At 43.7% G+C, this 13,338-nt stretch overlaps 2 protein-coding genes across 3 annotated transcripts in view; both read right to left on the bottom strand.

Annotated features, from left to right (window-relative positions):
- Positions 1–289: 289 nt before the first annotated feature.
- Positions 290–8,469, bottom strand: anxa14 (annexin A14). Of its 2 annotated transcripts, none has more exons than XM_060043501.1 (13): positions 8,369–8,469; positions 7,919–7,976; positions 6,392–6,488; positions 5,793–5,881; positions 4,142–4,255; positions 3,634–3,724; positions 3,175–3,254; positions 2,691–2,729; positions 2,370–2,460; positions 1,974–2,069; positions 1,553–1,608; positions 851–958; positions 290–450 (listed from the first exon to the last, which is right to left on the bottom strand). In XM_060043501.1, exons 2-13 carry the CDS (start codon positions 7,943–7,945, stop codon positions 391–393), a joined length of 948 nt encoding a protein of 315 aa, XP_059899484.1. In that variant the 5' UTR covers positions 7,946–7,976; positions 8,369–8,469; the 3' UTR covers positions 290–390. The 2 variants fall into 2 exon arrangements, with proteins under 2 accessions (XP_059899484.1, XP_059899483.1); XM_060043500.1 differs by having other exon boundaries at positions 290–453.
- Positions 8,470–10,465: 1,996 nt separating this feature from the next.
- The window catches only part of crybg2 (crystallin beta-gamma domain containing 2), a 51,780-nt gene continuing 48,907 nt past the window's right edge, over positions 10,466–13,338 (bottom strand). Inside the window, exons 23-25 of the mRNA XM_060044068.1 lie at positions 12,911–13,069; positions 12,338–12,497; positions 10,466–11,827 (exon numbers count right to left, since the gene is read on the bottom strand). Coding sequence (XP_059900051.1) covers positions 11,739–11,827; positions 12,338–12,497; positions 12,911–13,069 — 408 coding nt within the window. The 3' untranslated portion in view covers positions 10,466–11,738. The remainder of the gene's footprint in view (positions 11,828–12,337; positions 12,498–12,910; positions 13,070–13,338) is intronic.

Consider the following 13,338-nt stretch of genomic DNA (forward strand, 5'->3'; position numbering starts at 1 on the left):
TGGATGCATTTTTCTATCCGTCACAATTCTTACCGAGTTATTTAATTCACGCTGCCATCACACTAAATCGAATCTGGTCACATTTGAGTTGACTGGTACACTAATCCGTTTGATGATCAAAATCACAAAGTGTGGATTTGTCTGCCGTGATCGCACAAATGAGAAGTATATACACCTCTTCTTCTTTCTATTATAACCATCATTATTACTTATTTTACATATTTTATTGGTGTTATCATTCTTATTCATATCCAGTCACCTGAAGCACATGAAGTAGGGAGACGGGGAATGTAAATAATGCTCATCTTTATTACACATGAAAAAGGACACTGGCCATTATTCAGAACATTGCAGCATGAATGCTTCTGGTGGAGAGCGCTGATGGTCATCTCAGTCCTCAGACCGACAGATCGCCAGCAGGGCTTGGAGATGCTCCCCCTTGAAGTGTTTCTGCTTAAAGGGAACAATAAAGAGAAGCTCATGGGATAAATGCACGCGTGTACTGTTTGTATATGTTATTGTGTGTACATGAGAGAGACACCGGGAGAGAAACGACAAAGGAAAGAAAGAAAGTGGAACAGAGTGAATGAGTGAGTGTGCGTATGTGTGTGTGTGAGTGTGTTTAGGTATGTGTGTGTGAATGTATATGTGTGTGTCTGTGTGTGTGAGTGTATACGTGTGTGTTTGTGTGTTTTGTATGTGTGTGTTTATGTATGTGTGTGTGTGAGTGTGCATTAGTTTGTGAGTATGTGTTTGTCTGTTTGTGTGTGTGTGCGTGTCTGTATGTGTATGTGTGTGTGTGCATGTTTGCATGCATGCGTGTGAGAGAGCATTTAGCAGAGAAAAATACCTGTAGAGTTGTGTAGAGAGAGGTGCCGGTCAGCTTGAGGAAAGCAGCTCTCACACACAACAGGTCCTCTTCACAGCGGGAGACCATCACCCCGTGAACTAAGGCTGTCTGGGGGAGAGAGAGGGGAGAGAGAGGGCCAGCGGCATTCGCTTGGTTCAACATGTCTGACAGCTCATACAGGAAATACTCATGAGGGCCACAAGAACAACACTCATTAAACAAGACTTTCGGCATACATCACTTCGGCTGTTACTAATTGCAATTATAGTGGCAATATTACTCACGGGAAAAAAATGTATATTTACGCTTACGCTATACTACTAATATTAGAATAATAATACTACGCAAACCTTTTTGTATGTCTAGCGTTAAATGTGTTGTTGAATGAGTTTTTGAGTATTTAGCAAGGTTATTCATCACAACAACAACAGCAACAGCAGTAGCAGATAATAGATTAACAGAAAATGTACAGAATCCGATCTCCATGATGCAATGTCCTGGAGATCAGTGAGGAGAGGAGAGGAGAGGAGAGGAGAGGAGAGGAGAGGAGAGGAGAGGAGAGGAGAGTGGAGGGAAGTTGAGTAGAGGAAAGCAGAGGGGAAGAATATGAGGTGAGGAGAGGAGAGGAGAAGAGAGGCGAGGCGAGGCAAGGAGAGGAGAGGGGAGGAGAGGGGTTTTGAGAGTTCATCGCTGCCACCATACCTTCATAGACACCAGCCGCTGGGCGAGAAACACATGGGGGCTCTGAATGCACTGGACTGCCGGAGTACAGAGAGAAACATTAAAAACCACAATGCTTACAATGGAAACAGTAAAGTGCAATATTTTTTCTATGCTTTTGAGTGGCATGTACAGGATCCGGCAACAATTATTTATGAGGGTAGCCATGATTATGTCATTTACACTGCCATGGTTAGGGGTTCAAGTCCCGATTTGGCCCACCACCCATTAGTTAGAACGTATGTCAAGTATATCATAAGGTGCATGAATGTGGGCAATTAAATGCATGAATGTCTCTGCTGCTGAACAGTGCAAACAAACAGTGTAAAAAAGAGTAGAGAAAGAAAGAATCAAAATAAGTCCACCAAAAAAACCATGTAAAAACAGAATATTTTATGTTTACCTAATGTTTTCAATCCCATTCTGAAGTCTCCTGAGAAGCGTTTCTCTAGAATCTTATCCAGAGGCTCTCCTCTCTCCATCTCCAGTCTCATCAACACTGCATGGAAGGGGAGCCAAGGGAAAATCCCATACACAATTAGCGTTGAGCTGCATTGATATATTATGTCCACTAGAGGGCAGAAGAAGTGCATTGTTCTTGTGAAAGAGTTGAAAGCAGAAAGGTATTCTACCATTTTATTGCTTGAATGCAGGACCAAGGCAAGTATTTCGATACACGTTACACACACACACACACACACACACACACACACACACACACACACACACACACACACACACACACACACACACACACACACACACACACACACACACACACACACATACACAAACGTACCTTTCTGGAGGTGTACTGCATCTCTGGAGGTGAGGATGTTGATCCATATAGCAGGATCAGTCTTCTTAGTGTCCAAAGAGGCAGACAATGCCTACAGCAAGAGAAACCAGCATCGGTCCATTAGTTGGGACATATACACCCCTCAGGGCTAGTCCCAGTCCAAGTGAACTGGGACTTTGTTATGGTATGAGTAGTTAAGGGTTATTGGGGTTGAATACACTTAAATCACACGCAATACGTTTATATAAGCACATGGTCAGATGAAAAGATTGAAAAGTAGGAAAAATTAAATCTAAATCAAAAAAGAAGAAAGTGCAATACCTCAATGTCACTCTGGACCACGCCCACAACATTGTCCTTCTGTTTGAGACAAATGTAAACAATTATTGAGATCGGACATTGAATTGTCTTTTATAATGAATCACACTACATCATAACATTATGATCACAAAACATCATAGTCTATAGAATTGAGTATACCAGCAACAGAACGTATAGTATACTATTACATTGCAAACATAGCAACTCTGCAAATGCATATTACGCCCAGAGAGGACGCCAAAGGGCTGTGAAAGTGGCTCGGTCACACCCACCTAATGCCACTCATCTTAACTTAATAATAGGGTTGGAGTCGTCAGACAGTTATATTTTCATCTGAATCTCCTGGAAATATTCCTTGCATGGTTTGTCAAATTGCAATTTAATTCAGCTCCGTTGACTCCGATACACCTCTTGTCTGTTTCTAGGGTGCCCACTTGGGGGATGAGGTGGGGAGTTACCGAGCCGTTCTTTACAATGAACTCACGTGTAGCAAAGCAACGATGAGTTTGGCAAAGTCCCCGCTGGTCTCCCCCTTCAGATCCTTCTCCAGGTCCTTCTTGTAGACTGCAGACCAAACAAACAAGATGGCGGAGGAGTATGTGGGTGAGGGCTGGTGTTGTGTCATGACAGCGAGCTGCCTGCTAGCTATTAGCATCTACACAAACATCTTCCATCCCCTACGCATACAAAACGTTGCAAATCACCTACAACTCTTACTGTGTTTATTTTTTGAGCATCTCAACCAACCATGTTGGTGTCAGGCGGTCGAAACAAAACCTAAAACACTACGTAACGGAATATACGCTCCCTGCTTGACCAATCAGGGTTAACCTGAAGTTTAGATCTGCATGGGACCGGGCAAATTGTGAATATCAATTTGTCAGCGGAGGTCCACAATCTGAACAAACAGCAGTTAGCGTGTTTAGGCGCAGGGCGTCGTTACTTTCACTGTAGGCCGTGTTGGTTTCTTTGAGCTGCGGGGCGGATCTCGTACACAGGATCTCCAGCAGAGTCTCTTCATTCGTTCCCAAGCCCTGCAGGCACACACACACACACACACACACACACACACACACACACACACACACACACACACACACACACACACACACACACACACACACACACACACACACACACACACACACACACACACACACACACACACACAGAGAGTACAATGTAGTACAGTTTGTGATGTACCATTTATCTGATTAGGATTCACAAGCACAAGGACCGTCACAATATTTATTCATTAATTATAAATGAAAACTAATTGTCAGATGAGTGTTGAGAAACACAATGAAACACAGGTTGCATTTTGATAACACACACACACACACACACACACACACACACACACACACACACACACACACACACACACACACACACACACACACACACACACACACACACACACACACACACACACACACACACACACCCACCTCCATGGCCTGCCGCAAGCGGTGGGCTTCATGCTCATAGGGGGTCATCATGAGAGCCAGCATCAGGGAGAGCAGATCCCCCGACAGAACCTTCTTCAGGCCGGTCTCCAGGTCCTACACAAAGGATGTTCGCTTGGTGAGTCTCCTGTTTTTTTTAAATCGTAGAAAACGCTGTTGTTCAAGAGACAGCAACTCAGCTTGTATAATGACATAACAACCACATTTCAAAAATAAAGATCTGTAATGGGCAGAGTCCCTCCACACATACGCTGTATGCGATCATTTTGTATGCTTCAACGTAAGCTTTTACTTTATCTCCTAGTTTAGAATTGGATTACAATTTTCAGATCAACTCAAATCACACAGTTTCACGTTAAAAATCTTGACAAACCGGCTCTTCTACTTGAGACAGTGTACTGAGATAGTGTCGTTCTATCAGAAGATTTGACCGGCATTAGTATACACAGAATCAAAGTTACTGATTAACTCAAGGGCTTTGGATAAATTGAAAAATAGAATTCCAGTCGTTTTTCTTTCTCCTTAAATCGTCCCCAAATGGTCCTTTTGGGTTAGGACTAGCATAGCTGCAGGCCCCCGCCCAGTCTGACCGGCTGCATGGTAAACTCCCTTTCTAAATAAAGGCGTGCTGAGCCGCTCGGTTGGTTATGGATGAGTTCTTATACATTCCTTAATATTTATTCAGTAAACACTTCGGGACGAGCAAACATGGGTTCAAGTATTGAGAGCATTTCTTGTTTTTTTAACAGTATCAATTTTGCCGTGTTACTGTCCTGAATTCTTTTCCTTGAATTACTGTCCCCTATTTTTGCCTCATTAGAGTAACTCTACGTTGGTGCAAATGTCAGCTTTTGTGATTTGACCTTGAGTATGCCACGGGCCGACGGGTTAATCTGCTTGATTGTGAAGTATCCTCTAGAAATTCAAACAACCTAATTACACTGAGATTTATAATGCCTAATGATTCATAGCCACAAGCAAACTATTACCCATCATTTGGTGCGATGCCACGCCCATGTGTTGACTGGGACAACGATAGCGCCTGCAGAGGCTGATGAGGTTTAAACGATGTGGGTGCATGAAGGACGTTCCCAAAAGGGTAAGATGTTGGTCTCACAGACCTTTCCCTGACCGAGCTATGGGGCTAGAACAGGCTGCGGTCGACCCCACTAGACTTGGGTGGGCCAGCAGGGATGAAACACCAATTTGATCCTTTGTGGTATCGTTGTTTCGTGCTCGGTATGCCTCAGAGATCTCCAACACGTGGTTTATTCAGAGACACTTGCGTTCTGGAGGTGGTTCATGAATTCACGAGTTCATATATTGAAAGCGGGCGGAATGGTCAATAAGCCACGCCTACACATTTTAATTGACCAGGTAAACCTTAGGTCTGTCTTGGCTTGGGTGTAAATGACCAAGAGGCCATGTTTGTAGTGTCTGTCCGTCTTATCTTCAAACTCATACAAATGTATATGGTGGTAAACACTATGTGGAGAATAAACAATTCATAACTGGTGTTAGCTATACATAGTGGTCCAATGAGGTACGGATGTTAGCTTGAAACATGTGGTTAAAATAAAGCAGCAGCAGCAGCTAGCTAGCTAGCGTTTCAGGGAGTCCCGCCTCCTCTTACCTTCTGGCCAATCCCCCGGTAGGCTTTATCCACCATCTGCCTCTGGGCGCTGTTCCTATTGGTCAGGATGCTCACCAGGGACACCACGTCTGTAACGCACACAGTCAGATTGGTTAAGCAAGTCATCGTCATTTAGCGTATGCTTTTATCCAAGGTGATATATGGTGCCTTTCAGATACACGCCGTTAGGGAGCAGGTAGGGGTTGGGGTTAGACTGCGAATGGGCCTGGCTAATTGGGGATCACACCCAGTACCTTTGAACTAGGATTCGGGCTCCCTAGCTACCACCCTCGTATGCCAAGCGTTCATCATTTGCATTTAATTAATACATCACATTATTTATATAGCATTAAATATACCTAATATAGCATTATATTCTATTACACCCTTATTCATTTTTCGTAATTAATTATCGACCTTCATTCTTCCAAATGTGCTTCAATAATATAGAATTCGATTTCAATGTCATTACAAATATAACTTATAATAATTATTAGTTTATAGTTATTAATGACTAATAATAACTGTAAATTGTGCCGTGGTTATTATTGTTATACATTTTTCAAAATGGCCGTCCAAAGCGCTGATGTAACGGCTACCTTTCTTCTCCAGGGCGGTCTGAACGGCCAGGGCGTCTTTCTCAGGGTTCAGGCCGGGGAAGGGTCTCACCGTGCCCAGAGTACCCCACGACATCACCTGGTGGGTGGGGAGGGAGAGAGGGAGATAGAGGGGAAGGAGGAGAGAGAGAGAGAGAGAGAGAGAGAGAGAGAGAGAGAGAGAGAGAGAGAGAGAGAATGAAAGGCCGGTCTTTTCACAAAGATGCAAGCTATTCAGATATGTATCGCTATAGAGCCGACGTACATCGGTGTAATCTCATTCAGCCTCCAACCTGGGCGACATAGTTATTGCGTATAAGTATAATCGTGAAGTACTAGAGAAGCTCAGGACGGTGTTAGATTCTTCTAATTGCCCTCTTGAGCTCAGGCTATCATCATGCTCTTTGCTTTGGTTCATTCACACTTCATCCATGTGTAGCACAGTAGGATACGGTCTGTCAGCCGCACCCACCCACCCACCCACTCGCTGACAGATCAGTGGCTGTGGCCCTGGTTGACGCAGAGGTTTGAGGTGTCAATGCAGGGCACCAAACCAGGATATGTCACACAACACGCATACATCAGACGAATGGAGACAAAAGGAGTCGCCACTGCACAGGAAGAATGTCGCCATTCTTAACATTCACAAGCAGTGTGTGTGTGTGTGTGTGTGTGTGTGTGTGTGTGTGTGTGTGTGTGTGTGTGTGTGTGTGTGTGTGTGTGTGTGTGTGTGTGTGTGTGTGTGTTTGAGGAGGTGGGTGACATGCATTCATTCTATTATTTATGCTTGAATACCTGTGTTTTTTTGTCTTTGGTTTTGAAAGAAACAAAGACATTCCTTTACATCCGCAGTGTGTCAACAGAAGATAGAGAGCATCAGGTACCCACACACCTGTGAGGAGTGTTATTACAGGTATGTAATGACATGTTAGTGTGTGTGTGTGTGTGTGTGTGTGGGTGTGAGATAGAGAGTCAAAGTTAGAGCAGAGATATACTGAGACAGAGAGACAGACAGTGAGACATAGATGGACAGAGGCATAGAGAGAGAGAGAGAGAGAGAGAGAGAGAGAGAGAGAGAGAGAGAGAGAGAGAGAGAGAGAGAGAGAGAGGGTGAGGAAGAGAGTGGCAGAGAGAGAGAGAGAGAGAGAGAGAGAGAGAGGCATAGAGAGAGGCATAGAGAGAGAGAGAGAGAGCGAGAGAAAGAGAGAGCGAGAGAGAGAGGCATAGAGAGAGAGAGCGAGAGAGAGGCAGAGAGAGAGAGAGGCAGAGAGAGAGGCATAGAGAGAGAGAGGCAGAGGGAGAGAGAGGCAGAGAGAGAGAGAAAGAGAGGCAGAGAGAGAGGCAGAGGCATAGAGAGAGAGAGAGAGAGAGAGAGAGAGAGAGAGAGAGAGGCAGGGAGAGAGAGAGAGAGATCGAGAGGGAGAGAGAGAGATAGAGAGATAGAGAGGGAGCGGCAGAGAGACACACAGAGGGAGACAGAGACTGATTCAGGGACAGAGACAAACAGACAGAGATTATATCAATACTTACATAAGAGTTGAAGTATTCAGGGTCCATGTTCTCTTGTTTAGTTGTATTGCAGGTAAAGCTAAAACACAAAAACACAATCTGATGTTGATGCAAAAACATCAACACATGTGTATGTGTGTGTTTGACACACACACACACACACACACACATGGATATGTATACCTGTTGTACTTTCACACACATTAAACAAATATGCACACTGTTAAACACGCTTCCTTGACATATAATCGCTCCTTCGGGAGTACATCTTCATGAATCCATTCTCAGTGAAGCCTTCTATTTACTCAAGACTGTGTTTCCTCTCTAACAGTTGCTGTCTAAGTCCTACACAAACTACTTTACACAAACACCAACTTTAGGAGGTATTTTAACTTAAGGGACTGCTATTGTGAACCACCATACAATGAGCATTACTTTAACAGTAAACAGAAGAATTCATTTATGTTTTACCTGGAACTGCAACGGTGAACAGCTGGGGGGAGAGGTAACTACTGCCAGACAGTTACCAGACCCGCTATCTAAGCCCCACCCACAGGCCAACCCACCCACAGGACTGTCCGTCACGCCCAACTGACCAATCGGTGCTCCGGCTCCTTCTATAAAATAGTTGGAGGGCCAGGAAACTCAGATTGGAAGTTTGAAGAGAGGGAACCGGACGGTCCTGTTTGGCTTCCTATAGCCCATTGTTAAGATGGAAATGTGTGATTAAAAACAGATAACCTACAGGGATAATGTTGGTTGCACATTGTTTGTCCAAGAAAAACACAAAAAAACTTAATTAAGAAATAATTGGTTTCAGTGAAAACCAAGTTCATTGTTTGAACTTTTTTAAGTTCAAACAATGAAGTCACCTGAGCTTTTTCAGAGACCATTTTTCTTTTCAACCAAAAGGATGCATCCTGTTGGGAGAGATATATAAAATAAACATTACATCCTTTCATCAAAAAATAAAAGCACATAATGGAAGGTAGAGGAAGAGACCAACAAGAGAGCTAAAAATGGAGTGAGAGATACATAGTATGAGACGGACTAGGGGATGCTGTTTTAGCTTCAAGTGGTATTAGCGCCACCGAGTAAAATTTTCCTTACTACCAGTAAAATTCATTGAATTCCTAGTTGAATTTTGACAACATTATACATAAGAATATGTTACCGTTCTCTTAAATTGAAAATTATACTTTCTTTACAACAGTTTATTTCCTACAAGTAAGAATGTCCTTCTTTAAATTATACTATAACACATTCATGATATATGGAATAACATTTCATAAACTTGCTTTTAGGTTACTAATAATATTATGAGTAAAAACTATTACTCAGACTTGAATTGGAGGGACAAGATTTGAATTGCTTAAAGTGTTGTTCTTACTAGTAAGGATTAGTAGTAAAGGATTAGTATACTAGTAAGGATTCAAGTTACAATCAACTATTAAGAATCTAATCATTAGTAGTACAAGTTGAAACACATATATCCTCCTTAAACAAGAAACACAGAGAGAGAGAGAGACAGAGAGAGAGACAGAGAGAGAGAGAGAGAGACAGAGACAGAGAGAGAGAGACAGAGAGAGAGAGACAGAGACAGAGACAGAGAGACAGAGACAGAGACAGAGACAGAGAGACAGAGACACAGAGACAGAGACAGACAGAGGGACAGAGGGCGGGGCGAGAGAGAGAGACAGAGAGACAGAGAGAGAGAGACAGAGACAGAGACAGAGAGACAGAGACAGAGAGAGAGACAGACAGAGGGACAGAGGGCGGGGCGAGAGAGAGAGAGAGAGAGAGAAGGGTGTGGTTACTGCATTCAACAGGTTATAAATGAGGACCGACACACCCTGTTTGTTTTGCAATCCCATTCCCTCGATCAGAGAATGAAATGCCAGCCCTCCAGCGGTATGAACAGCGAACTTTGGCCCATATTTATCAATTCTCTTGTCTCTCGTATAGGGCTCTCCGTGAGCCCCCCCCCCCCGCCCCACTCAGCTCTGCCGGTGAAACATGAGGAGGTATGGGCTCTCCCTTTCTGTTGTCAGCCAAAACGAGGCAGAGAGCTGGGAATCTACCTCACAATTAAGGGTTGGAAAACGACGGAGGCTTCGAATATAGTATAATACATTCCATCATTGGATAGGACACATGAAATTTCAATATTTGTATTTACGTTTAGGCAGAATAAAAAAGCATTGCCTTTTTGGTACTTTGTCATTGCATTTATATTTAATAACGGTTTAATACATCTTGAGTAGAAATGTACAAAAAGTTAAAGACAATTTCAACTCGTCATTTCAACTTTAGTTGGAATGTTAGTGGGCGGGGAATAACATGACAACCAAGGACCATTGTCATTGGTTGGAATGCTATCAATTCCATTGATAACAGTCTGGGAGTGCTTCAAAGTGCTGTCATAAATGAAGTCACCGGAGAACAAGGAACATTCCTTCCGGATCCCTGGCCATGAATAGCCTTGTCCTGATATTGTTGACAAACTGTTCAAATTATGAAAAATCCCCCACTAACCGATAAATGTACAACATTCACCACCTCCATCAGTTAAGATACTTTAAGACATTTTTATTCCTTTTTTTCCGTAAAACCACACCCTCTTATATTACATTTTACACATATGTATATTTTATATTGTATGAAACAACAGTTTTAAACAATGACAAAACAAAGCGACAGACTTTTATATCCAAATTAATTAAACAGTTTATGAAAATACCTACAAGATCAGAAAACCCAGGAGAAGAGACCTTGCAAAATGTCTGAACTACAGTGGTCCTACTACAGTGCCTGTGACAAAATCGGGCATCAAAAGTCGTCCAAGACCAAATAAAAACGGACTATAAAAAATACTTTCATACGGCCTTCCACAGTATTTAAAGCTTCATTCATAGCCGTACCAATTTAGCTCTTGTTAAATACGTGAAGTATTAAAAACACAGGTTCACCCGGAGTTAAAGTACCTACAACTCTATTTGGTTCAACTGTGGAGGTCCCAAAGTTACGGGATTTGCATAGAACTCTTAGCAGAAAAATCCATTAACACCCAGATTCACTTTGGCCGTTGTCTAGTCTTTTACCGCCTTGTTAGTAAATATATTTATAATTTCTTTATATATGTGTATTTATACTTCCGTTGAGAAGATAGATAGAGTGAACCACAGGTACAAATAAGAGGAGCAGTGGAAATCTGTACAGCATACAAAAACACATCCACACAAAAATACACTTTTTCAAATCTACTTTTTGACCTTTGTCTAATTTGACCTGTTTTTCCATACGTTGGCAGTGGTGTGACCTGGAGCAGTGCGTTTTCTCTGTATGGTGGCGGCCAACGTCACTACAGTTCTGTTAAGGTTGAAGTTGAAGTACTTCAGAGCATGACACTTCCTCACAAACATCTCACTTCTTCGGATTACCCAGCAGGACTCCGTTTCCGACCTGAACAGCAGCTAGCTCAGTTCTCATTAAGATCTTCATAAAGTGATCTTCGTAGAGTGTCATCGCTACAGCTTGAGTAGAAGCAGTATCAATACATCGAAGCAGTAGTAAGTTGAAGGAATGACGTGGTGATGGAAGCGTTTTTATGAAGATGCAGAGGTAAAGCGATGTCCCGGTCTTCCCAACGGTCCCTTGTAGAGTCACACATGGATAGGCTGCTCACAGAGGACCGTTGATCCGGAATTCATTACATCATAGCGCAAGGCAATGGGGATGTTTCTCGAGAACGTCTGGGGAACGTTCCGGAACGATACCGTTTGGTCTGTACTGTTCAAATGGTTGGAGATTAGGGGATGGTGAATGGTGGCAGTTAAGATTGTTATAGCAACTTCAGCTGCCAATGCTGGCTGGCTCGCTCCTCGTTCTCTGGCAGTATCACCACATAGTCCTTGTCGTAAGACTTCCCACCTATAGGGAGACAGAGGGAGCGGGGTTACGTTAGTTTCACATCCTATAGGGAGACAAAGGGGGCGAGTTACGTTCGTTTTTTTCATCCTATAGGAAGACAGAGGGATTGGGTTATGTTAGTTTTTCCTCCTATGGGAAGACAGAGGGATGGGGTTATGTTAGTTTTTCCTCCTATGGGAAGACAGAGGGGTGGGGTTATGTTAGTTTTTCATCCTATAGGAAGACAAAGGTTATTGTTTTTACGTTTGCGGAATCATAAAAACAGTTCGGCCTCAAACAACAAGGGGACTTTTTAGAACTTTGTCGTCCAACAATATAAAGGCGGTAACCAAAACTGAGGTGCAATCATGTATAAGTAAAATCAGCCCCTAAGATGACCTTATCAAAAGAAATTTCTTACAAAAAATAGAGTAGGATAAATTATTTTCAAAACACTAAGCTAAGCTAAAGCTCGCTAAGCTAAAGGGGTCATTTTAAACATAAAGCTAGCTGCTCAGGAACCACAGTTACCTTTGACGTCCAGCACCATGTCGGGGAAGGTGAGGCTGGGGATGCGGCCCCTCATGGGGGCCGACCAGGTCTGCAGGGGCTGGCGGGTCTCCGTCCAGAGCACCACCTTGGAGCCCGGCTCCACCGAGCCCATCACCTGCAGACTCATGGTGGTCGCCACCTGGGGGGGGGGAAGAGGAGTAGGTCAGTATCACACGTGTACGGTTGGAAACCAGCTGTACAGGGTCTGGATTCTGGAATGTTCCGGTCGAGGGATTCAGAGCGCCCGTCTGTTGCTATTGGTTACAGACCGTGGGCCTTGGTCATGTATGACGTAGTTACCCCCCCCCCCCCCCCCCAACCAGCTAGCGTTTAGGACAAAGATGGAACCAGGATGGCTGCGAAACAAGAAGGTGAATAAGGCATTCTGTTTCTGGTCTCCTCCTCCTCCTCACCCCTACTCCTCTCCTCCCCCTTCTGCTCCTCCTCTCCTACATTTACATTTAGGGTATTGAGGCACTCTCCTTTCCTCCTCCTGCTCCTCCTCCTCCTAACCTCCCATCCTCCTCCTCCTCCTCTCCCTCCCTCCCCTACCTTGTTCTTGATGAAGCCGTCGTCGTAGAACCAGACGTCGCTGCCGTGCTCGGGCTCCTTGGAGACCACCACGCGGCCGGGCTTCATCTCCTCCAGGCCGCCGTGCAGACACAGGAAGCTGCCGTGCTCCTTGTTCTTCACGCGGAAGAACCGCCGCCGCTGAGGTCCCGAAAGATAAAAAGAAACAACAACAACAACTTGTCACTTATTGTTGAGGCTGCATGAGATTGGATTGTGTTGTTGTTGGGGGTATAACCAACCGCCGGGTGGATGGCTAGGCCAAAGATTGTTATCGTTTTTGTATAGAGTTTATATTAGGGCTGTCAAGCGATTAAAATATTTAATCGGGATTAATCGCATCATTGTCATAGTTAACTCACGATTTATCGCGATTAATCGCAAATCTTTTTTCTACGCTAAATATCCCT

Source organism: Gadus macrocephalus, chromosome 22 (genome assembly GCF_031168955.1).
Source record: "Gadus macrocephalus chromosome 22, ASM3116895v1".
Taxonomy (NCBI): domain Eukaryota; kingdom Metazoa; phylum Chordata; class Actinopteri; order Gadiformes; family Gadidae; genus Gadus; species Gadus macrocephalus.